We start from the raw sequence: 26,455 nt of genomic DNA, 5'->3' as shown, positions 1-26,455 counted from the left end.
ATTTAGGCTGACCAAATAGTTCAGAAATAAAAACGGGACGCGTAAACCAAAAAAAAAGTGCAAACATAAAGACATAATAGGGGTACTGGGGGCAAATTAGTCACCTGCTTGTTTGGTAGTATAATTGTTGACTATAGATGCCGTATTGATAGTCACCTTATGTTTGAAGAATTTAATGACTTTCGAGTCACCCTGTACTTCAGTAGAGCTGTCACATGTCAAAATACAAATAAAAACAGAAATTACTCTCTCGATAGCCATCCGGCCGTAGTTCTGTGTGCATGGTATCTAATGAATTTCTCGTGAAATTTAGTTTATTCAATCTGATATATTGGATAAATCATCAGTTTGGACGACTGTACACATATTCTAGTAGAGGTGAACAGATATTTTGTTTATTCTCAGCGAGAAAAAAAGTGGTCATAGGTAGACCCTGGATGAATATGCCACTCCAACTAAACTAAAACTCGTTATGCGGAACGTTATGTGTTTCTTACTACGTTTTTGTATGCAAGAGAAAATTTAAATTGAGACTTTAGGTGAATACGCCAAGCTTATTTCATACATGTAGCTACCATATCAAATATGATTTGAACAAATTTGGACGAAAAAACACGCATAAATCTATCTTATTTAGCTTGATATGTGCGGGTGACCACTTTGCCCCCATTAGGTGACCACTTTACCTCCAAGCAGAAAAAAAGTTCGATTATATTCGAGGTATATTCGAAGATGTATTTTTCATTTTTTGCATGCCATGCTGGTGGCAGTTGGGAACGTGAATGCTCTCCCAAAACTGGTGGTACGTTTTTCTCAGTATCTAGTGGATACCGATACCGATATTGCGGAAACTGGCATGTAAAACTGTTAAAAATAAATTATCTAAATTGTTATGTAGCTGTTTTCTGATATCTATGCGTACCATTGCAAAGAATGATTCGGAAATAACCTTTGCATGAATTAGAGAAACAGTAATCAGTCTGTCGAGTGTATTCCTCGATCATATTCGTCTTATTTTTGTAGACCTAGCGTCGTCGGTCTCAAAGGAAATAAAGTCTGTTAGTGATTACTGTGAATAATTTGTAGATGCTGTGCATGATTCAGTTTTTGTATCATGGGATATCAAAAAAAAAAAAAATGAATAAATACACCACCTACATCTGAATGATGATTCAGAGAAGGGTTCCCTATATTTTATGTTGTTAGTTTTAAGTGTTTCGGGAAAAGCGAGAAAAATTAAAATTAAGTCTAGAACAAATAGTGAAGAGATTTTGCTTTGTGGACCACGTGATATGTTAAATTAATGGTTTGATAAGGTCCACTGTCAGAATGAAACCGTAATATAAATTGATTATTTGAAATTAAGGAACAGCCATTGACAGTTCCCAAGAACGTTACATGATTTTTCAAGTAAGTCTCATCGGCTACACATTGTTTCCTCGTCCGAGTTTCTTATAATTAAACTGAAACCAAAAATGATCAATGGATCCTCCTCTTATAATTACCCAGGCCACCTTGATTGATTATCTTCCTTACAATCTATCCTCTATCCGTGTCCAGCATTCCACACCGGCAATCATTGCTCACCGCCCAGAATTAGCGCTGTCAATGAAATCAATATCTTGCAGATCTCCCCTTTCCTCGCATCCGACAGACCGCCGCCGACTCGTCGTTCTTTTTTTTTGCATGGGGTACTAAAAACGGCAACAACAAGTCGCGCGAGCCCAAAATCGCTAAGTCCAAGTATAGTCACTGAACGTTCATGACGGCGGCATATACACGAGACACCTCACGCGATGCCGTCCCTTCCAGTCACCCGCGCATATCACCCGGCATCAATTAGACAGTGGTTGGATATGCATCCGCACTTGCCACCTTCTCCCATCCTACCCCCAAACCCTTAGAGCGGGCGGTGGGTGGTCGGGTGCTGAGCTGCACCCGGGGTCTCGGAGTGCACGAGAGGCGAAAAGGTGTGAGTTTTGGGGGGAATCTTGGAAGTGATCATCGAGAGAGCCCAATTTCAGCGTGCCGTGGAGCCTTTGCGGTCAGTGTAGAATTTGCTATCAAACTGACTAGACGCGAGATGATTAACGTGGTTGGTGGCTTACAGATGTGTTTGCAGTTTCCAAGTGCTACCGTTTAGAGTGAACGACAGGAAGTGTGTAGGATATACGTATCGGCTCACACGATGTAAAATAAAAATGCGTTGAGGTGAACAGAGCAGTTAAACTTGTGCAATTAGGCGTGATAAGTAGTGTTGGCTGATTAAGACTGCGTTCGGCGCCTTTCCGAACTAATAAATGTAAGGACTGTTTCTTTGTGTTGTTGTTGTTGCATAAGCGAGACTCGCCTAGAACGTGTAAGCCGTAAACAAGCATGCAAAGTATTCTCGAGAAGTGATATATGGTTGCTAGGAACAGTCGAACTTCCGATGTGGTTTCGAATGAAGTGAAGTGCTGACAATTTGGAAACATTATAGAAAAGGTAAATTTTCAGGAAAATGAAATTATTTGAAATAGGACGAATGCTTCCATTTTTCAACAAGTAATATCATGATTCATTTAATTCAAACATACATAATCCAATGTAATCAAAAATTATACATCCCTCAAAATATAAAAAAAAAATTAATGAAAGTTTTGGTTTTTCAATTATTTAAATTAAAAAATCAAATAAACATTTGATAAATCATTGATTTTGATTCTTTAAAATTAATTTAAAAACAAGTTTTGTAGAGCTACTACAAAATGTATGTGTCAGATTGAATAAAAAATATGTAAAAAAACATGTGCATGAACTGTTAAAAATTCGACGATAGATCCACCACTTAAGTCAAAAGGTCAGGTTTGGAAATAAATTTTCAATTTTCGATTTTACCCCATTTTTTAACATGACATTTTTTGACATCGTTATGACTCAATAATCAACAATACCAACCAAAGGAACTAATAATCGGCCCTCTTATGATGTCCAAGATGTTCTGTCTAACGTTCGCTTTATTTACACTCGCCCTCAATACTTTAATTAATTGCTTGAGCGACTTGAGCGACAAACACGAAGTTTCACTCAAAACATATAATTCTGATCATTCACAAACATTTCATCAACCGTCGCATTTTCCCCCTACATTACCTCCCGTCATAAGAATATTGATGTGTGTATTGTATTCGAACAACAATGTGGTGGCGAGAACAACATAATTTCGAATGAATCAGTTGTTTCTGGGGAGCGGGGGGGGATGCTTTTGACATAGGACCATTTCTTTGATTTCTATATAGGGGGGTCACTCTACGAAAAATGTAACGATTCATTAAGAGTTTTCGAACGCATATCACTCAAAACCGTTATTGCGACATTTGTTGTTTTACATATCATTAGACAGGAAATTTATCCATCAATTTTTTGCTTCAAATGCGAACAGAAAATATAGTAAAAAAGTTAAACAATTTGATGATTGAAATGGGTATGTTTTTTTTCGATTGCACTAACTACTCGCTTTCCTCCCAGACGCAACGAGCATACATTCGGGCGTTAGCACACAATATTAAGGCAGTATTCTAGTCTAGAAATTTGATGAAAATCAAATTTTTTTTCCTTCATATTTCTGTAGTTTAGGCATTCAAGAATATACCCTAGAAAGGAATTATCGAAAATCCCATTATTTACTGAGTTAGAGCCATCTTAGTGATGGGATATCTAATCTAATACGGCTATAACAATGAACTTCAAACGCGTTTTTCTCGAAACTAGTTTTTTTCAAACTGGCATACACGATATCTCAAGTTAAAGGGCGAACACGAAATTATTGCGACACCGAAAATGTCATGCCAATTTTCTTATAATGTTTAGAATCAAACCAAAATTTTAGGGTAGTTATATACATATATTTACTTCAAAAATCAAAAGAAAAGTTAATCGATGGAGCCTAGAGTGTAAAATTGAACGCATTTTCGCTTGATGCCTTCCATCAAGGTTTTTACAGTGTCATCCGGTACCAGTTTCTCAGTTTTTTTCCATTTTCTTAACATGTCGTTCTCGTCTTTGACTGTCTTCTTGCTCTTCCGAAGTTCCCGCTTCATTATTGCCCAGTACTGCTCCACCGGGTGCAGCTCCGGACAGTTTGGCGGGTTCATGTCCTTTGGCATAAAATGGACAGAATTGGCCTCATACCACTCCAGGACACTTTTAGAATAGTGGCATGATGCCAAATCTGGCCAAAATAGCGGAGCTTCGTCGTGCTGCTGCAAGAACGGCAAAAGGCGCTTCTCAAGCACTCAGAAAAGGCTCACTCCTCAGTCCGCAAGAGCAGATGGCCTGCCAAACGAGATATTTGGAGGCGAACTTCGACATTTTCTTCTACTTAAATTTGTCGTCCACATCGAACTTGCTCTTGCCGGTGAAAAACTCCAACCTCGGAATTTGCTTAAAATCGGCTTTTATATACGTTTCGTCGTCTACCACACAGCAGCCATATTTTGTCAGCATCTTTTCGTAGAGCTACCGTTCCCGAGTTTTAGCCGTCGATTGTTGCCGCTCATCGCGGTTTGGGAAGTTCTGTACCTTGTATGTATGTAGTCCAGCTCTCTTCTTTGCATTCTGGACGTAGCTCTGCGACATGCCGATCTTTTTAGCCAAATCACGGCTTGAGACGTTGGAATTTGCTTTAATCATCCGCTTCACCTTTCCCTCCGTCTTTTTGTTCTCCGGTACCGGTTTTCCTTCAGCTCCTTTGCCGTGGTCCAACGTCTACTGCTCCTGGAACCGCTTCAATACTCTGGAGACGGTTGAATGGTGAATGTTCAACATTTTTCCCAACTGCCGGTGCGACAGGTCAGGAAATTCCAGGTGTTTGGAAAGAATTTGTTCTCTCGACTCGCGTTGGTTCACCTCCATTTTCGTTGAATCGAAAAACACGACTTCGAGTTTGACAGCATGTAGACAATACACATCAATGAGAAAGTGTGCAACATTTAGTTGATTTTTACCCAATGGTAAGAAAGTTATGTTGAATGTGTCGCAATAATTTCGTGTTCGCCCTTTATACTGAACCGATTCATGTCGAATTTATATGAATACAATCTGCAGGCATCTCTCTATCGCATGAATTTCTAAAAAAAATATTATTTAAATTTTACTATTTTAAAAAAATCGGGAAACGTAAGAAAAAACGTTTTAAACCACTTTTTTTTCAAACGGCCGCCACTTTGTCAAAAAGATGTTTTTGACTTGTCCGAGGTTCATGCGATAGCGGCATCTTTACTGATTTAGAATCTGTTCGATTTTCTTGTTTCAGATAACCAGAAGGGCTGGAATCGTGTACGCTATGGCATAACTTTTTTTTTTGAACCCCTTCACTTCATCAGCTTGTAACTATTCTAGTTATGAACAAGCCCACTTCACTTCCTCGAATGCACTTGCTCATTCTCCTTTCTCTTTTCTATACATAAGCAGAACTTAGCACCTATTGAGATCAGTGGCCATAGGATACTCAATATACATCACCTGGTTGTAAAATTATTCCAACCCCCTACAAACAGTGTTCCGGACAACGTGGCAACGAAGAAGAAATGCTATTTTTATCTATAATGTATTTTTGTAGTCATAGATTTATTTGACTTAGGCTTATATTTATGAAGATCCTAACTATTTAGACTTGTGTTTAAAATGGTAAATGATGACTCCTTGTCTTTTTCTGCATAATTGGAAAACAGAAGAACAGTGTAGTAATGGCTTCAATGGTATTGTTGTGTACATTTTTGAACAGAATGTGGTTCCGGATTCTAACACGTTATCTCATCTAACTCGGTCAAAGAATACTATTTCAGGAAACGTTTTTTTCAGGGCTTCCTTTTGATGTATCAAAAGAGAAAAAAAAAATACAAATTTGAACAATGAAAAAAATCAACTCAAGCAATTACTAAACACAATTACAGTCCTATGTCAAGATCCCGTCCGTGCCTTTAGGCTCACACCCATCAACTTTTTGACAAATAATCCGGTACTGATTCTGCACCAAAGGAAGTTGTTCGGTATTGCTGGTCTTAGTGAGCCGTACTCCAATCACCTAGAATATTCTAGTAGTCTTCCTCCACAGCGCGCAACCAAAAAGAGCGTTGTCTTGTTCCCTACCCATGCCGTCAATAACGAGCAACTTATCAGCGATCAACGAAAGGGTATGATTTAATATCTCCGTGAACAAAGAATAGAAGAAGAAGAAGAACGAAGGGGAATATTTTCCTAGAGCATAAATATTGGATCTCGCTGAGGCAAACTTTCAGTATCGTTCTAGATACTAAGCAATGAACATTGCTTGTTCTTCCTTGTTTTGCGTCATCACATGTTTTCGTTTCGGATTGGGCTGTGGACGCGAACAAACTACTCGCTGATGTCTCTGGCATTGCAATCATTACATCAAATTGACGCCATTCCATTAAGGTTCTGAACTACACAATTGTGTGGGGCAAACTAGGCTATCATCGGCTCACCAAGAAAATAATTGTTCAGGAATTTTGTGTGTGATTTTGTTTCGCATGACAGTAATAAAACTATCTCCACCAAGGATGATAGCTAAGCTAATCGAGACCGGAAATATTAATAGAAAGGGCACAAAGCGGAGGACTTGAACAAAATAACAGCGTAGTTCTACGTCAACAATATGGTCGTGTCTTGGACACGACCTCCTATAGTTTTTGACGTAGGATTACGTCTTGCATTACATTCTTATTTGCTCTCGTGTGCCTCGGCTCTGTTCTGATGCAACAAGCTCTTAGCTTTTTTGACGGTTTTGACCGAAAGTCGAGAAACGAATTTTCATAAACGGTCATTCTCGCGATGTTTCATTTTTATCGCTGCAACTGTGTGCATCTGTTAGACGCGTGTTTGATGATTCTACAAAACCGTTAAACCTTTTCATGGCCCCCGAAACTTTTTGCTAAAGAGTTATTTATGAAATTTTGACGTATTCGCAAATAATATCCGAAATGGATAAAGAAATGCAAAAAGTAGTCTAATTATTTTTCGAATGTTTCAAGTATGCAAAGTTGCTTAAATGAAACATGTCTTTACACCCACAACGTTTCACTACTATCTGAGATGGTAATGCCAACTCCTAAGACGAGTTGGCATGAAATTCGTCTTATCTCAAATAGTTTGGAGATAGCGCATAGGCAGGCAATTCATCTGTAATTCCTGACGTCCTTGCAACCCTTCTTGAATACCGGGAACACGAATGACTTCCTCCGCAAATTTTGCAAAGTTCCACAGAGGATAGAGCGGCGGAACAAAATGCTCAATGGTGTCGACAGGTTGCCTGAGCACTTCTTCAGAATAATAGACGGGATACCGCCAGGTCCAGCATTTGAAGAATTTCTTAATTTTTTCGAGGAATCGTGTACAATAACGGCATTTATTAACAGATAATTACGAACAGACGATAGGCTGGATACGTTACCAATAGGTGAAAAAATTTGATAGCTATTAGGTTTTTTTGTCAACCCAACTAGAGATCAGGCAACAATTTTTCCCAATGCTGTTATCACATATAGATGTTTAGCTCGATACAAGGGAAGAACGAAAAACATTGCAAACAGTGCTGCAAACATCGCATCGATTTTTTTGTCATCTTAACGCCATCTGGCGTTGAGTACTTCTATATTTTTGCATCAAACGCACACATTGTTGTTTTTATGCATTGCCAGAGGAAGATTGAAGCGTTCTCTGTGCGTTTTGATGATGTGATTATTCTACTTTAGCCAGCAGCGGGAATCGGAAGAGGCGCTAAGATGTGAATAGATCTACCTGATTGTTGTGGTACATGCGCTCGTTGATTCTTAGAAATGTGTTATAATCTGACGCTCCGCACGTTGGCTTCTCAATAAATTCCGGCCGCTTAGGATATTGGCGACTGGTTGACGAGGGATAAGCAACGTGTACATTGACATACGGACGCTAATCTCGAGCTTGTGTATTGTTCTCGAGAGAACAAGAATGAATCATGACATAACCATTTTTAGCTTCTTTTAAAAAATCACGCAAACCAATTCAGGGCCAACAAATTTTCCTACTAAAAAGTTTTTTTGTGAATTCGAACAATGTTTCCGGGTTAAGTAGCGCTAAAGTGCAGCCCCTTTGAGCCGAATGTGGAGAACGTATTATAAAGCTGAGAGAGCTGTGTATAGACACTCCTCCCTTCTCTCTGAGGGGAGGCTGCCATACAAATGAAACTCGAATTTCTGTATTACTCGATAATTAATCAAGTAAATGGAACCAAATTTTGCATGTGGAGGTTTTAGGGTGCAATAAATGTTTTTACGGTGGTTAGACATTCCATCCCCCTCTCTAAGGGGGAGCTGTCATACAAAATTCAACGGGGTCGATTAGAAGATCAATCAATGAACAGTTCTGCGATTGCAGCCATGAACTTGATCATAGTAAGAAAACGTAAATGTTTGAAGGTATTGATAACAAAAAACAAATTTTGGGCCAGACGAAGTTTGCCGGATCAGCTAGTAAACAAATAAACAAATTAGTGTGAAGAGTTCATACTTTAATTTCTACAATGCTTATTCTCGCCGACAATAATTACGTAATCCTACACGTAGTCATAGCTTGAAATCACCGTTCTGATTCAGTTTTGCGTAGAAAATATGAATAGACCGAAAATAAATAAGTGCCACTATTTGATCAGCATGCATCTTCTAGAGTCAGTAAACCGCTACTTGATCACGGAACGGATACGGGGGATCAGAGTGACATGATCGAAGAGGGTGTTATCCTTGCTGAAAATGGAGAAAATAGTAATTGTTTTCTCAGATGAAAAATTATTTAACATTGATTATGCGTCTAACTGAGTCAACCAACTAATATACATTATGGGAATAATTTAGTCTTCACTATCAGTATGACGAAAATGGTAATGACCTTGCATATTTGATAAATACTGTTTATAGTAGCTTTAATAATTGCCTAGTTATTTTCAAGGATTAAAAGATCTATATGTTCGTTACTTATAGTCGCCAACGATGGTGTCAAGAAAATACCATATCGGCTTATCGAAGCCATTGTCATCTGAGAAGAAATGCTTCAATGATTAACTATACGCTAAATTGCCTTAACAGTGCACAGATTGCATAAGTGATTCACAAGTTAAACAACTAATTTAATTTTACAATTTCTCTTTACAGTTTCACACCTTCCTGAATTGAACGTCGAGGATCGTCTTCAAACCAAAAGTTAACGCGAAAAGAAAAATAACAAGAACAAACACAAAATATTTTTCTTCGGTTCGGTTAAACAAAACACTTTCAACGACAAGTTAAACGTGACGATCAACAACCACAAGTTGTTGTGCAGTGTATCTTTGTGTATTATTCGCAAACAGCATCGAAATGATGGCATCACACCTGGAGTCGGCCATTGATATAACCACGATACGGGATGAGGATCTCCTCCGGAAGATGGTAAGTGGGCAAATATTTAAAGAGATAAACATTTTAAGAGGTACGCGTACTTGCTTGAGATCGGTAAGAAGTGCAATTGCACTGACGGCTGTTCAATAATTTAAGAGTTCACCTGGGTGTGTCGTAGATGAATAATGATGTCCATAATGATAGTTATATTGATGACACATAATGGCACGAATCAACAAATTTCATAAAACCATGAATAAACTACGAAAAAAAACAAAAAAAAAAACAAATCATGGGAAATTATGAATTTTGAATCTATCTTCACACTTTACCGCGATGTTTTTCTACCAACTTCGCCGGAAGAGACCTGTTAAGCAATCAGTTCGATGAACATCGTGGCGTCGGAATTTTGCCGGGCGCCACACACAGCGCCAATCGTTTTACATTAGCGAGATGATGCTGAGCCTCCGAACACTCAAATGAGTATTCAAATTTGCAGCCAATCACGAAAATAACGTGCCCTCACAAACCCCTGGCCGTGTTAAGGCTAATTCAATTCAACACCGTAGGGATTGATTACTAGGCGGCGCTAAAGATGACGCCGTCGATAATAATCGGTGACATGAAGTTCATAACCATATATAACCACAGTTTGTGAGCTAACATAAAAAGCTGGAAGTTATTGCGCATACTTCCAAGTAGTGCACGCGCAGGTACGACAGGAGAAGGTCGTCCCTGATGAGTGCTTTGAGTTCGCCGTGAACAACAGACGACAGACGGCACATTCGACGACTAGCGACGAAGGTGCGTAGAAGGTGAACAATACTCCCTATATGGTAGTAGCTGGAACTGGTTCCGAGAGCAGGGGATCGGATGCCGAAGAACCAATTGTATTGTACTTTCGTGCAGTGATTATTTTTACATTGTTGTGGTTTTGTCGATAGCATAAGAGGAATTGAAATTAGAAATAGAATGGATATATTTTGTCAGATGTGTAGAAGATTATTTAACTTATCGTTTTTATTCTTCAGCTACGGTGCAATCTAAAAAAATGCAAGATATATCCTACCTTCTTCATTCACAGTTAAATTTAATTCTGTAGCGTTCGTTGAAATTTACATCGAAAGAGTGATCGTGAGCGCACCCTAGCATGGATAATGATTACAATTACGTATTAAACATTGGTTGATATCTAGCATGAAGAAATGAAATTTGAGGAAGTAAATATGGGTTTATAGTGGCTCATATAAACGACAATTGTGAATGTACGAAGAACATTCAGTAGAAATAAACTCAAAAATATCGATAGAAAATAATTGTGACTTTGTTTTCGGGATTCTGGATAAACTGTAGTCAATTAGTTTTTCAATAAATCATATTGAAAAATCATTAATCATTAATCATTTCATTATCGAGATATGACGAATTTACACACATCAAGTGCTCAGCATATATGAAAGTCCACTATTTAAAGGGGATGATCATGAATAATGCGAGTAGCAAAATTATGTCAATGTTTAAATAGCCATAACAAAAATACAACTACTTTATTTTTAACTAATTGCAATACTTTGGGCTGAATAGCAGACTCGGAAGATATTCTAGATTTTCGGAGCTATGTTAAAAGCTCAGATTGCAGTGAAAGGTTGTGTGTGTAAAGTTATTAGTCATTTGAGCAACTCTGCATACTTGTTAGCTAAAAACGATTAAACTACTTTTTGAAAAGTTTTTCTCTTATTTTTTTACACAAATTTGTAGCTCAAAAACTATAATACCTACACAATTTTGGTCAAAGAATGAAATGTAGGAAATTGTTTAAATTTTCATAAAAAATACCAATATTTTTTAGAAATTACACTAAAAAGATAAAAAAAAATAAAATGCCTAAAGTAACAGTACCCTTCTTCAAATGTATGGGAGACTTGTTGGTAGTTGTATGGACTATCCATAAAATTCTCGCTCAGAATTTAAAAAAATATGTTCTTGAGAAAACAAATTAATTTCCAAAATAGAAGGGTTGGCTTCACCTTCTAGTTGGATTTTTTCATCATTATTTTTCAACTCAACCCAAACAGCATCATAACAAAGAAATATGAGCTATGTTTCTGGGTATTTTTTTATGCTCCGATATAACGTACAAATCGTAACAACGCACAATGGTCCAGGAGATGAGCTTGACAGTTATTCTCTAGACAAAAATGGTCTTAGACAAAGTTGTTAAATATGATAGAGCGCTCATTTTTATGTTATCAAAAATAGGGTGACCAAAATTGTCGATGAAATGAAAAATCTGACTTTCTTATCTTTATAGATAGAGATAAACATAGTTCAACATTGTTGTAGCCCCAGTTATTTTAAACAACTTTGTAGATTTTTTCTATCTTTTAAAATAATCTATTTAACGCTTTTTTCTAAGTTGCATTAGGGTGACCATGAAGAAACGTGTTTTTTCTGCTTTATCTTTCCTATTTCAAATTCTACATCAAAACTGTCTTCGTACGACTTTTAGAGCTTATCGATACCAACATTTTGCGATACAGAACTTGTCTATATCTTAATCCTACTCAAAGTTATTGATGGTTTTTTACCCAATAACTCGTGATTTCAATTTTAATTTACTCAAATACAAAAAATAACATAGTTTTGAAAATCACACATCATGTAGAGTTAAATATGCTCTTTCAAATTCCGCCAACAAACTTTATTTACGTTTGCCCCAGAAAGCATGACAATCAAATGAAAAGAGCGTGTTTTTTTGGGAATAAATATCAATAATTTTGAGTAAAGTTGAGCTATTGACAAGTTCTGCATCGAAAAATGTTTGTATTAGTAAGCTCTAGAAGTCTTTCGAAGACGCGCACATTTGTAAGTGTTTTTCGGGAGACTGTTTCCCATCAAATGAATATGATGATGTTCAAATTCCATGTTTTTGATTAAACACGAACATACTTTACGCTAGTGTTGAATGTTTATCCCAAACACGTCCAATGATACACAAACATGTTTAAATCACACGCGTTTCTCACATCATAAACAAACATGGTGTTTATTACAAAACCATCCCAAACCCAAACCCATCATGTACAAAACCAAACCGTACCACCCGTTGTCGGAGTATTCATTGCTCTTCGTTTCTTTTCATGCACGGAAAGGAATTATTCATCCTAAAACATTCCTTTGTAGAATACTTTTTCACAGAAACTAGCTTGAAATTTAGTTCGCATTGCAAACATTGCATGAACCCAGAGGCTATGAGCTCATGCGCATTTTGCAAGTCTGATTAAATATTCCTTGGTTTTCTCCCGGCGGTCAACGATTCGATAACACTGAAGAAATTCGTGAAGCAGTTACATCGTACTTCAAAAAGATGGACGCTACGCACTTCGCGCTCGGAATAGTAAAGCTTGTGCAACGCTATGAAAAATACCACGAACGTTACGACGATAATGTAGAAAAATAGAAAATAAAACGTAGATTACGAAAATCATCTTGTTTTTTTTTGTTCTAACTTTATTTTTCCGCGATTTCTTAGACACTGAAACTTATTTTTTGAAAGACCCTTGTTCGGGAACTACTTGCCCAACACGGCAAGTCACTCCGATATAATTTTGTTCTCACTACGACGGTTTGGTTTAATAAAAGTTTTGGACTAGCGTAGAAAAATCGTGTTGTTGGTTTGCTGGTCTAGTAACTAATGATTCATTTTTCGAAAAGAAAATTGTGTTCGAACAAAAGTGTATATACAAACGCCACGTCGGCATGGTAACGAGTGAATCTGAAGGCTGGTATGCACTAGGTATGTATTATAATGTGATGTGTTCTCTTTTTCTTGTCTGTTTTGTATTTTGTATAGATATAATTTCTAAATCAATAAGTGTTCAGGCGGCTACAATGGATTATCCCTAAACAACTCTCGTGCATACGTATTTAATACATAAAAGAGAGAAACGAATTCATTTTTTGGGGGAGTTACTTCAATATGCAATGAAGTCCATTTGACGGGGAAGACTGAAGTGAATCGTGGCCAAGAAAATCAAGAAAATATTCGCGCTTTCGCAACTCTGCCAAATGTTTTCGAAAATCACATTTCCAGGATGGAGTATTTTGGCTAAAAACAGGAAGTGGGTTATATCTATGGTATAACCGCAAGGGTGACGTAGGACTATCGTTGATTTAGAGATCATTTGTTTGAAGTTGAATCTAAATCCATTCTGAATGAATGAATAAATGAATATTTGGGAGACATCGAAAACGAGAGCGTTACGTTGGAGGCACAAGGTTTTATGCATCCAATATAGGATACGAAAAACCTTGTTCTGAAGAATAATCTTCAGAAGCTAACCTGCTAACTGTACTTGATTGACAAATCACAAACCCAAATGTATTATATGGATATTTTATGGATAGAAAACATTAAAATAAACTCTTTCACAAGAATGTAATTTTAAATTCCCAGAGGTACTGGCAGATTATTTTCAGTAACGATTAGATATTCCCACATTTTCCTCGATACTGGAAGCCCACCAGTGGTTAATACTAACTCGATAACCACCTGTTAATAGTACTTGATTGAAACATATTTGGTCACAGTGTTACATGAATAGAAAACATTCAAATAAACTCTTTCACATGAATGTATTTTTAAATTCCCAGAGGTACTGGCAGATTATTTTCAGTAACGATTAGATATTCCCACATTTTCCTCGATACTGGAAGCCCACCAGTGGTTAATACTAAATCGATAACCACCTGTTAATAGTACTTGATTGAAACATATTTGGTCACAGTGTTACATGAATAGAAAACATTCAAATAAACTCTTTCACATGAATGTATTTTTAAATTCCCAGAGGAACTGGCTGATTATTTCCCAGCAATGATTAGATCTTTCCGGAACTTTCTCGATGCTGAATGGCATCCAAACGGAAAGAATTCTGCGCGTGTATGTGTCGATCCTTCGCCGTCCACCTTCTCCAGCACGTTAGGCAACGATGTTGTCTTGTCGATGTCCTCACGAAAAATGAATGTGTCTCACCACCAGAATATCGTTTAAGTATGCTTTTTGTGTGTGAATCGAGAGAAGGTGTGGTTTACGATGGCAATTTGGAAGGCAAACTAGAGGGGAATGAACTCTCTGAGCTCGGAACTTTCGGCGACAGAGCAAGAATCGATTGCGGGCGCATACAATATTGGATACGGAAATATCCTACTGATGGGGAAGAATAATCTTCAGAAGCTATCCTGTTAATTGCGATTGATTGAAAAATCACAAAACCAAATGTATTTGGTCAGTGTTACATGGATAGAAAACATTCAAATAAACTCTTTCACATGAATGTATTTTTAAATTCCCAGAGGTACTGGCAGATTATTTTCAGTAACGATTAGATATTCCCACATTTTCCTCGATACTGGAAGCCCACCAGTGGTTAATACTAATTCGATAACCACCTGTTAATAGCACTTGATTGAAAAATATTTGGTCACAGTGTTACATGGAAAGAAAACATTCAAATAAACTCTTTCACATGAATGTATTTTTAAATTCCCAGAGGAACTGGCAGATTATTTTCCGGATCTTTCTCGATGCTGAATGGCATCCAAACGGAAAGAATTCCGCGCGAGTATGTATGTGTGTGTGTGTGTAGCGGCTGCTTCGAGATCTTCCCGGGGAACCGTTTGTGGCATCACTCTCCTCCTGATGGATTCATGTCTAGCCTAAGGTGCACAAACAGGCCCGGTGACACCGTTCATCAGCGCTTTCATGATAAACGAAGAGCTTCACCACAACAGCGACAACATGCTCCAATCGCTGTTCAATTAGAACTGAGTGGATTTCCGAGCGGCGCTCGCTTATATACCGATTGGTGATTTCAATAGCCTGTTTTGAAAGCAATTTAAAACTATTGAAACAAGTTTTTGGATCAAAAAGTAACAAGTATAGAACGCGTAGACATTTTATCTTTCGAATGAAGTGTTTATCATACCATTTCGTTCAGTTGTTTAGGAGCTATTAACGCTCAAAATCTCGGTCTCCGGCGTAACGCTTTCGTTTTCGAAACTTTGATTTTACACCCCAGTATAGAAATGAAAGACGTAGTCCTACGTCAAAATGAAATCACACCCCAAATATGAAGGGAAAAAGAATGGATTGCATCAGCGCATTTTTTACAAATCGTTTCTATTTCTCTGTACCGGACTTTATCCACTAGTGTCGCAGACGTTAAAGTTTGAGTTTTTTGAAAACCAAAAAATCACCCCAAAATTTGGCAAAAAATTGACGAAAATTTTAAATGGAAAAACGACCAAGTGCCAAAAAAATAAGTTGTAAGAAATTTTTTTTTTAAATTCACTTTCGATGATTTTTTGGTTTTTAAAAAACACAAATTTTGAAATGAAATCCGACTGAGATGATATTTTGCACTTTTTTATCAATACCTTCAAACATTCACGTTTTTCTTGCTAAGCAAACGTTCATTGGTCCAATCGCAGAACTTTTGATTGATTGTTCTTCTAATTGACCCTTTACAATTTCCTTTTATTATAAATTTCCTAGTACAGGGCGGACTCGATAATATACAGTTTTTGATTTCTTTTCACCGTATATAATCAAATCCTGTATATAATCGAGTCAACAAAATTTTTTTTTAATTCGTTTTTTCGCATGTGTTTTTGGTTTTTTCTAAAATAAAAGAGGAATTTGATTTTTGATTCATCCCCTTAAAGTCAGAAAACACCTTCCTCACATAAAAAGTTGATTAATTCTCTCAGGAGGTGATAGACGTTCATATTTGATGAAAAAAATCCTCCTACGCATATGTTCAAATTTCAACAATGAGACAGTTGTAGAACTTTTATTTTGTTTCGGACTCTGTTGCCTCAAACTGGCTCTACATTAACCCCCCTATACTCGCGTGCAAAATCATAACACGTATACTCTCGCACGGTGTCACAGACCGAAAATTAAACTTCTCTGTAATGTTGCCATTGTGTATTTTTCAGGCTTTATTGGCATTTATTTGTAGAAGAGGATATGATTGAATGGAAAAACTCCTAAAACTATATTTTCTTCGTCTTTATTATGTTTTAATAGTCATCTAATTCAGCCTCATCAAAACAGAGTAACTTTTGATACTCCAATACAAATAACGAAATTCGAATTTTTCACTGTTATTAATTAGAAGTAAGCAACTGAATATAATTCATGGAAGTATAAAGAGTTATAAAATAATAGAAAAACGTATTAATCGATTGTGGTTTCATTGGAGTAAGAATCGGAACATAGCATAACTGCATGCTCGAAGTAAACATATTTTTCACATTTCATGCAGTTGTTGCATGTTTTTCGGTTTTTTTTTATCAAAGAGAAAAATGTATAACGTATTCTAGATAATTACCAGATGATAATGGTTCTGGAATATAAAGTTTGCATATTTATAATATTTATTGTCTCTTAATTCTTAGTAAACTAAGAATTAATGCAATTCCTCCACAAGTGAAATTCTTTCACAAGTGTGTATATGTATGACCATTATGTTTAGCAAATAACTATACGAAAGTCAAACATTCATATTTTGCTTTTGAACGTATGAATCTAACGACCAATAGTTAATATATGGATCCGTTCAACACAGTTACAAAAGGGACTGAAATTTAATAAGAATAGTCTGGTCATTATCTTATGCATTATATTCAATAAATATTCCACGCCGCTAACATTAATTTATACATTTCATCCAACAATATTCTAGAATATGAAAAATGGCACTTGTACAAAAAAGTTACTCCTATACTCGCGTCGGTGTGTCAGACCGAAAGTGTTAAAAAAGTGGCACACGTCCCCTTTGTACCAACACATGCGATACGCTAAACGATGACGAACGACGAATAACGAAGCTAGAGAGAATCGCAAAGTCGTAGTGTTGATATTTTCTGAGAAATGAACGAATTATTGATTTCTCGTTCTGACAGACCAATGTGCGAGTATAGGAGTGTTAAAAGATACGCTACGGAAGACGATTCTAATGCTTTTACAGTACTATCCATCTACCAGGTCGAGTACACCAGTGATCAGATAATGTGAAAGCCATGATCAAAACAAAAGTGTATGAGTCTATCATTCACCGACAAATTCGGGGAAGCCCTGTAGATCTACTATGGAGCTTGCTTTCGCGGATAATTGGGGTTCCACTGTATTTGTAACATAAGAAAATTTAGTACAGGATATAGTAGAGGAACAACTAAATTAGTACAGGATATAGTAGAGGAACAACTAAATCATTCGTTCGATAACTCGCAAGTAGATCGGATAGGTTTTCGAAACGATCCAACAAAGGTGTTTTTTTCCACATCGAATCAGACTGTGTTTTTTTTCATCGGTTGCGCTTGCGAGTAGAGCGAAGCTCAAAGTGGTGCGCGACCGAGACGCAGAGGATACAATTCATACAGATTCATCACACACGCCACACAGCAGCGGCAAGTATAAGTTTATTTTTCTTTTGTCCTCCTATCATTCCTTCTACCATCTGTGCACGATTTACACCATTGTTCATCTGTGTGTTTACCAAATCGGCAAACGTTGGCATTAGGGGTGTCTATTTTTTCTTGGTTACATTACCGTTGAAATTTTATTGGAACTTTTTTTCATTTTAGAATTTTATATAAATAAAATAAATTAATATAAATATTATCCGCAGCATAACCTTATAATATTTTTTTTTACTTATTCATTTTGATAATTATTATTTTCTGTTCATATCGAACAGTTGGCCGATTTTTTTTAATATGGCTGAGGGCGGAAAGGACCCCCCGTTGACGCAATTGAATATTTCTGATACCGAACCTCCTCCTGAAGAGCAGGAGGATGAAGCAGAAATTGAGGTAGAAAATTCTGTTTACGAAGTTGATAGTTCCGAAGATGAGGAAATCGACGAGAAACAGGATTTTCGTCCTAAAGAATACCCTGAAGGCTCCAAAGGCCCATTCATTGTGTACTTTAGACGAAAATCCAAACCTCTCAATGTCATTCGCATCTCGAAGGAACTAACTCAACATTTTTCTGACGTTACCGAAATTACACGGATGGGGCCAGACAAACTACGAGTTGTCGTCTCAAGCAGGACCCAAGCGAACAAAATAACGCGCTGCGACCTCTTTGCGATTGAGTATCGTGTATACGTACCCTGTTGCAACGTCGAAATAGACGGCGTAATAACCGAAAAGGGTTTGACCCGAAAAGAGATAATTGATGGTGTCGGTCGCTTCAAGAACTCCACACTAAAAACTGTGAAGATTCTTGCATGCGATCGACTGAAATCTGTGTCACATAAAAATGACAAAAGAATTCTCAATCGGACAAACTCTTTTCGTGTGACTTTTGAGGGTTCCGCCCTTCCAAATTACGTTGCAATAGGGGCACTTCGTTTACCTGTTCGATTGTTTGTACCCCGGGTAATGAAATGCAACAAATGTATGCAACTCGGTCACACGGCCGCCTATTGTTGCAATAAAAAACGTTGCGCAGATTGTGGAGAGAGCCATGATGAGAATCCTTGCGCGAAAGAGCACAAGTGTCTTCATTGCGGCGGGACTCCTCATGATCTTATTCAATGCCCGGTGTACAAACAACGAGGGGAAAAACTCAAGCGTTCCTTAAAGGAACGTTCCAAGCGGACTTTTGCAGAAATGCTTAAGAGTTCCGTGCCAACGACACAGGACAATCCCTACTCCATTCTGCAGAACGACGAGCCTGTTGCTGACGCTCCCAATGCCGGATGTTCCGGTACATCGCAGGGTGCCATCAGGAAAAGAAAAATTACTTCTTTTCCATCACTCCCCAGAAAGAATACCGAAACTTCCCAAGTTGGAATGAAGCCTCGAACTGAACGTGCTGAGAATAGGCCGAAGCAAGTACCTCCCGGTTTACGTGGTCATGCTACCAACCAGGGGTCCTCAGCACTTCCCGGAACAACAACGAACACGTCTGTTCCATTTTCGCGGTCGAAGCAACAGCCACTACCTGGCCTGCTTGCGCTTTCAGACCTTGTGGATAACATTTTAAATGCTTTAAATATAAATGATCCTCTTAAAAGCATAGTATTATGTTTGCTTCCGGTTGTGAGAACATTTTTGAAAGAAAAATGTGGCTTTTTAGCAGCGTTCATTTCCCTCGATGCCTAATTCAGCACAAGAGGTCAAGGATTTGACCACTGTGACTCCTTCTATAGAGTCACTATCCCATCGATTACAGGCATTGAAGTTGTCGCTTGCCAGATACAAATCAATGGCAAAGAACTCTGCATTGCTTCGATATATATTCCTCCCAGAACTACGGTAGGCCGCCATCAGTTCTTTGATATTATCGAGGCATTGCCGGAGTCGCGGTTAATCTTAGGTGACTTCAACTCCCATGGAACAGCATGGGGGTCACTCTACGATGACAACCGTGCCACGTTGATTTATGATCTGTGCGACAACTTCAACATGACAGTTTTAAATACTGGGGAAGCAACTAGGATAGCCAACCCTCCTGCACGGGCAAGCATGCTAGACATATCTCTCTGCTCTTCTTCATTATCCCTGGATTGCACATGGAAGGTAATCCAAGATCCCCACGGTAGTGATCACCTACCAATAATTTTATCGATCGCCAATGAATCAAAATCTAGTGAGTCAGTCGATATTGCGTATGACCTCACGAAGAATATTGACTGGAGAAAATTTGCAGTATTAATATCTGAAGCAATCATTTCGATGCATGAACTTCCTCCCCTTGAAGAGTATAATTTTATATCAAGTTTGATTTACGATAGCGCACTTCAAGCTCAAAAGAAACGTGTACCGGCTACCACTTTCCGACGTCGTCCTCCATCACTTTGGTGGGACAAGGAATGTTCAAAGGTCTACCTTGAAAAATCGTCCGCTTTCAAAAAATTCAGGAAAACTGGATTAGTGGAATGGTTTCGAAAGTACCAAGCTCTAGAAGCCAAACTAAAAGGTCTGATTAAAGCAAAAAAGCGTGGATATTGGCGGAAATTCGTCAATGGTTTGACAAGGGAGACCGCTATGAGTACTCTTTGGAATACGGCTAGGAGAATGCGTGGCTGGAACCATACCAATGAAAGCGAGGAATACTCTGACCGATGGATTTTCAAATTTGCAAGGAAGGTTTGTCCCGATTCTGTTCCTGCACAAAGCGTCGTACGCGATATTCCGCTCCAATGCGATTATGAGAATTTTTCGATGGTAGAATTCTCAATTGCCCTCCTCTCATGTAACAATTCAGCTCCGGGGTCGGACAAGATTAAATTCAACTTGTTGAAAAATCTTCCCGACTTGGCAAAACAGCGTTTGCTGAACTTGTTCAACAAGTTTCTGGAGCTTAATATTGTCCCGCATGACTGGAGACAAGTGAGAGTGATAGCCATACGAAAACCCAACAAGCCGGCTTGCGATCACAACTCGTATAGGCCGATTGCAATGTTATCCTGTATTCGCAAATTGTTAGAGAAAATTATTCTACTTCGTTTAGACAAGTGGGTCGAAACGAACAATTTGCTGTCAAATACGTTTGGCTTCCGCCGAGGTAAAGGGACGAATGATTGTCTCGCGCTGCTATCTTCTGAAATCCAAATCGCATTTGCTCGCAAAGAACAAATGGCTTCCGTTTTTCTCGATATCAAAGGGGCATTTGATTCAGTTTCCATGGAAATTCTCTCAGAGAAGCTTCATAATCGTGGACTTTCACCAATTCTGAATAATTTCCTGTACAATTTACTGTCAGAAAAGCACATGAATTTCTCTCATGGCAACTCAAAATCTTCTCGTTACAGTTTTATGGGCCTACCGCAAGGCTCCTGCCTAAGCCCCCTCTTGTACAGTTTTTACGTCAATGATATGGATGATTGTCTAACTAGAGACTGCACGCTGAGACAACTTGCAGACGATGGAGTTATTTCCATCACGGGTACTAATCCCGTCGCTCTGCAAAAGTCGTTGCAAGATACCATGAACAATCTGTTCACGTGGGCCCTCAAGCTGGGTATCGAATTCTCTACGGAGAAAACTGAAATGGTCGTTTTTTCTAGGAAGCACGAACCCTCGCAATTCCAGCTTCACCTATCCGGCAAAACGATCCAACACTCTATGTTTTTCAAATACCTGGGTGTATATTTTGATTCTAAGTGTACCTGGGGGAGACACATTGCGTATTTGAAACAGAAATGCCAGCAAAGAATCAATTTTCTCCAAACAATTACCGGAACATGGTGGGGTGCCCATCCAGGAGACCTCATTCAGTTGTACAAAACAACGATATTGTCAGTGTTAGAATATGGCAGTTTTTGCTTCCGATCAGCTGCCAGGATTCATATTCTCAAGCTGGAGAGAATACAATATCGTTGTCTGCGTATAGCCATGGGGTGTTTGCATTCGACACATACGATGAGTCTCGAAGTTTTGGCAGGAGTACCCCCGCTTACTCTTCGGTTCACAGAATTATCCTACAGATTTCTCATCCGTTGCAAGATCATGAATCCATTGGTGATTGATAACTTCGAAAATCTACTCCAGCTGACTCCTCAGTCAAGTTTTATGTCTTTATACCATGAGTACCTTACCCACGACGTGCACCCTTCACCAGGCATCTCCAACCAAGTTTGCTTCCCATACTTTTGCAATTCCTCTGTCATTTTTGATCTGTCCATGCGACAAAAAATCCATGGAATACCAGATCACCTACGCTCCAATGTTATTCCGTCGATATTTTCGGCAGAATATGGGAAAGTTAGATCTGATAAAATGTTCTTTACTGACGGTTCATTCATAAACGGGTCCACTGGCTTCGGCATCTTCAATGAAAATTCCAGTGCCTCTTTCAAACTCAAAGATCCTTGTTCCGTGTATGTCGCAGAAATGGGTGCGATATACTATGCTCTAGGGATCATTGAAACACTGCCCATCGACCATTATTTTATTTTTTCAGACAGTCTCAGCTCAATAGAGGCAATCCGCTCAATGAAAGTTGATAAACGCTCATCTTATTTCCTAACAAGAATAAGACATCTATTGAGTGTTTTGGTCGAAAAATTACTCAAGATTACCTTAGCATGGGTTCCCTCTCATTGCTCGATTCCGGGGAATGAGAAAGCGGACTCGCTAGCTAAGGTGGGCGCTTCAGAAGGCACACTTTTTGAAAGGCAAATTGCCTATAATGAATTTTTTCACATTCCTCGTCAGGACACACTCGTTAGTTGGCAGCGCATGTGGAGTGAAGATGAGTTCGGTCGTTGGTTACACACGATTATCCCTAAGGTCGACGAGTGCATGGTTTAAGGGATTGAATGTAGGTCGTGATTTCATTCGCGTGATATCTCGGCTTATGTCCAATCACTACAACCTAAACGCGCATCTCTATCGCATTGGGCTCGCAGCAAACAATCTTTGTGATTGTGGCGATGGCTACCACGACATCGAGCATGTTGTCTGGTCGTGTATCCGGTTCCATGCTGCTCGCTCTCAGCTCTCTAGAGCACTGAGAGCAAAAGGCAGACAATCGGATATCCCCGTCCGGGATATCTTAGGTAGCCGGGATCCTGATCTTCTGCTTCATCTATACCTGTTCCTCAGAAACGCCGATGTCAACGTTTAATGATGTTTCCTTCGTTGTGTCCCCGTTTCATATCCCTCCTAGCGATCGATAAACTTTTACTTAGTCGCAGCAATACATACACATACTCTTTACAGATGCACGGGCCAAAGGTTGTGCAGTCCACTGATCATTCAACAATAGCCAAAGGTTGTACCGCTCATGACAACTCTACACGAACTGATGATTGCGCCGGCTAGTGACCATTCTATCCTGGATTCCTCGAGTCGAGAAAGACGCACCACGCTAGATATGGGGTACAGATTAGGGAGCGTTGCTGATTAATGGTCAGCTGCATCCCAATAGGAAGTAGCCCGTGTCGGGCACACGTATAGAGCATCGAAGACTGCAACATACCAATTATGAGAACACTTGTAATACTAACCTCGAGCCAACCGCGAGTAATCGGTTACATATTACTAACATAGTTGTAAGACAAAATATGTCAAAATATTGGACTCCCGGCCCCGTCAGGCTAACGCCACATGTGCCTTAATAAAAAATATATTTTGGGAAAAAAAAACTAAATTAGTGGATTTTAATAACATTTCGGAAGTGAAAAACTTAAAAGTTAATAATTTTTAATGTGTTATTATTAATTTTATTCAATAATTTATATTGAACTAGATTGTATCTATCAATTAAATTTAAGCTCTCTAACCGCTCTACAAATTGTTCTTTGACACCCAACTTCTTTTACCCTCTTGAAATAAGTCATATTTGAAATATAAAAAAAAACATTTTTTTTCAAACTGTATATAATCGAGTCCAAAATTGTATATAATCGAATCACATATAATCGAGTCTGTATATAATCGAGTCCGACCTGTACTTCTACCAAAATTCGTCATTGTAATATCAAATTATTTTCAGACCAAATTCTGGTTCAAGATTTTCCAATCACTTGCAAATAACATGTTTCTCCCTTACATGGAATACATATTTGATACAGAAAATATAATAAAATTATGACATCTTAGATATGACGATTCCTTACTCGAGTTTCGTGCTTACCCCTTTGCCTGACAACCTCCTCTTAATAAGAGGGGAGGAGTGTCAAAACACCATAGAAACGTATCGTGCTCTCTAAAACCTCCACATGACAAATTTCATTCCGTTTGCTTAATTAGTTGTTATGCAGAAATTTTTGTTTCATTTGTATGACAGCCCCCCTTAGAGAGGGGGGAGGAGTGTCGTACCACAATAGAAACATTTCTTGCCTCTTAAAACTTCCACCTCCAAATTTGGTTCCGTTTGCTTGCTTAGTTCTTGAGTTTTGCAGGAATTTGTTTTTATTTTGTATGTTATTGGTGCTCTAATGAGCACAACCTCAAATGTTTTTTGTTCCCAAAAATGTGTCTTCCCATGGTTATTCAGGTTATGGATATATGGTTGGCTGCATCTCATGCTGAATCCGGTATCAGTATAACATTTATTTCTCCATAAGCGTATGGATCGTTGACATCACCCTCAGGAAGGTAACTCATCGTTACGTGAGAACCACATGCTGCAGCAAATTGCGACCCAGATTTTTGTTAAGTGCACAAAAAATGCCTTAGCATTGTGAGGCTTGTAGTACTCTATGTCGGAGTTCTATCGCATCTATCTATTTGGTGGGTAATAACTTCTTACAGCAGGTATATCGAATGAGTTTGTTTAATTAAATGTACTCAAACTCATATGTGAAAGGATTATACGAAATGATTCTGGGAAGTGCGAAAAAGTAGAGAATATCTGCAATAGAACCATAGTGCTGTTTCCACATTGATTATGGAATCTAAATCATCCAGAATGTTTTACTTACTACTTATTTTGAATGATACGAAAGTTATCTTGAGCTTTCCTGCTTCCAGCTGCCTATACAAAAAAGTACTGCAAAAGTACCAGAAATATTTCTTGATAGTAGAGTTTTTGATGACGATTATAATCACAATAAGAATTTCATGAAAGCTTACCATAATCAATTTACGATTCATGTGATTTTCAGATATAGTGGTAACTTTTTTTTCCAAGGGTCCACAATATAATCCACTGGTGGTGAAGATTATGAAAGGGTTCTCAAACAACAACAAAATCTTCAGAAAAACTACGAATATTCAGAGTAAAAATAACCATTATTCTTCCCGTCAGATGGCATAATAGAGGCAAGTGACTACATAGGTTCTCATTCTCTTCACTCAATCTCGTCTAGGAAAAGAAGAAAAACAAGCAGTGAAGCAGTGTATAATTGAACGCTTGCCGCTACCATATGAGGCAGATGTGAGTTCCAGCGAAAAACAACAGCGCGCTATAACGCGAGATGATGTGTGGGCGCTCGAAGCATTTAGCGAAACTACACAAAGAGTCAACCACTGGGCGGACGGCTTCAAAAAAGGAAATCACCTTACGACTATAAATACTGCATTGAAGACTGAACAATAAATTTGTTCGCCCTGGCGGGTATTAGATTCTCTGCGGACGGTATGGTTCGAGGGTAGCTCTACTTTCTTTGCCGCCAGAAAGGAAGTGAAATGGGTTTGACAGGATGTCGTTGTTCGGGCGTCAGAAACCATAAATTCGTTCCAAGCGAACAAGTTTCCATAAAAATGGAATGATTTACGATTTCACGATGAAATCATCGGCTGTATGTCATCGTCGGGTGATTCGGGCTCGGTGGATACTTTTGGTCCATTTGTGTCGGCAGAAGTTCTCTTGTATGAATAATATGATTACCATCGTCCGAAAACCAAAACATTTAGCAAACATGGAGTTCATTTCACAATGTAGAACTCATTCCACCTGCACCACCGTCTCAGCATGACATGGTTAATGTCGTACACGCGCAATAAATTTCCCCAGTCGACGGCCGACAGACAGATCCTACGCTCGACCATCACTATCAGTTCTAGGGTTCCCAGTATGGAGTGTGTGATATATTGACGAAGGCACCTTCTTGCCGGCCAGTTCTGTGGTCGAACTAAAATGCACCGTTTCGCGCGAAACTGCAACGTTCGTTGTCTACTGTCTCCGGGTCGTGTGGGAGTTACAGGTGTCTACGCGTCGCCAGCCAGCGTCACTGGTTATTTTAAACCAATTGCGTCAGGTTTGCAATGGCCTACGAGTTTGGGGGAAGACGCTGACACAATTTTTCGAACACTCCTCAATATACACAGTACAACACCATTGAGCTATTGGAAGTCGTACTTTGGTTGGAACAAAACTGGGACTTGAATAAATGCGGGCATGGACCATTTTCGATGCTTCTATGCTCATCAATGTCACATTCGCATGGGATTAAACCGTCTTGTGTGACGAAAGCTTCTGCCTTGGTTCCGTTTTGTCCAAACAACTTTCTCGTAGTGGTTTATAGTTTATTATGGCAGACAGGAAAGTAGCCATTCACAATCCGGAGCGACAAGTTGTC

The 26,455-nt window shown here is 38.6% G+C and overlaps 1 protein-coding gene across 3 annotated transcripts in view; it reads left to right on the top strand.

The window, feature by feature from the left end:
* Positions 1 to 26,455, top strand: part of LOC129762761 (serine-rich adhesin for platelets-like) — a 151,167-nt gene that overhangs the window by 27,778 nt on the left and 96,934 nt on the right. For 2 of the 3 annotated variants that reach the window (XM_055761281.1, XM_055761282.1), the window contains exon 2: positions 9,183 to 9,458. In XM_055761281.1, the coding sequence (XP_055617256.1) occupies positions 9,387 to 9,458 (72 nt within the window). In that variant the 5' untranslated portion in view covers positions 9,183 to 9,386. Of the gene's footprint in view, positions 1 to 2,059; positions 2,485 to 9,182; positions 9,459 to 26,455 lie in introns of those variants that run through there. The other variant, XM_055761283.1, reaches the window with a different exon arrangement.

The sequence above is a fragment of the Toxorhynchites rutilus genome, chromosome 1, assembly GCF_029784135.1.
Source record: "Toxorhynchites rutilus septentrionalis strain SRP chromosome 1, ASM2978413v1, whole genome shotgun sequence".
NCBI classification, from domain to species: Eukaryota; Metazoa; Arthropoda; class Insecta; order Diptera; family Culicidae; genus Toxorhynchites; species Toxorhynchites rutilus.
The sequence above is the reverse complement of the archived record's forward strand: the minus strand, read 5'-3'. Positions and strand labels throughout refer to the sequence as shown.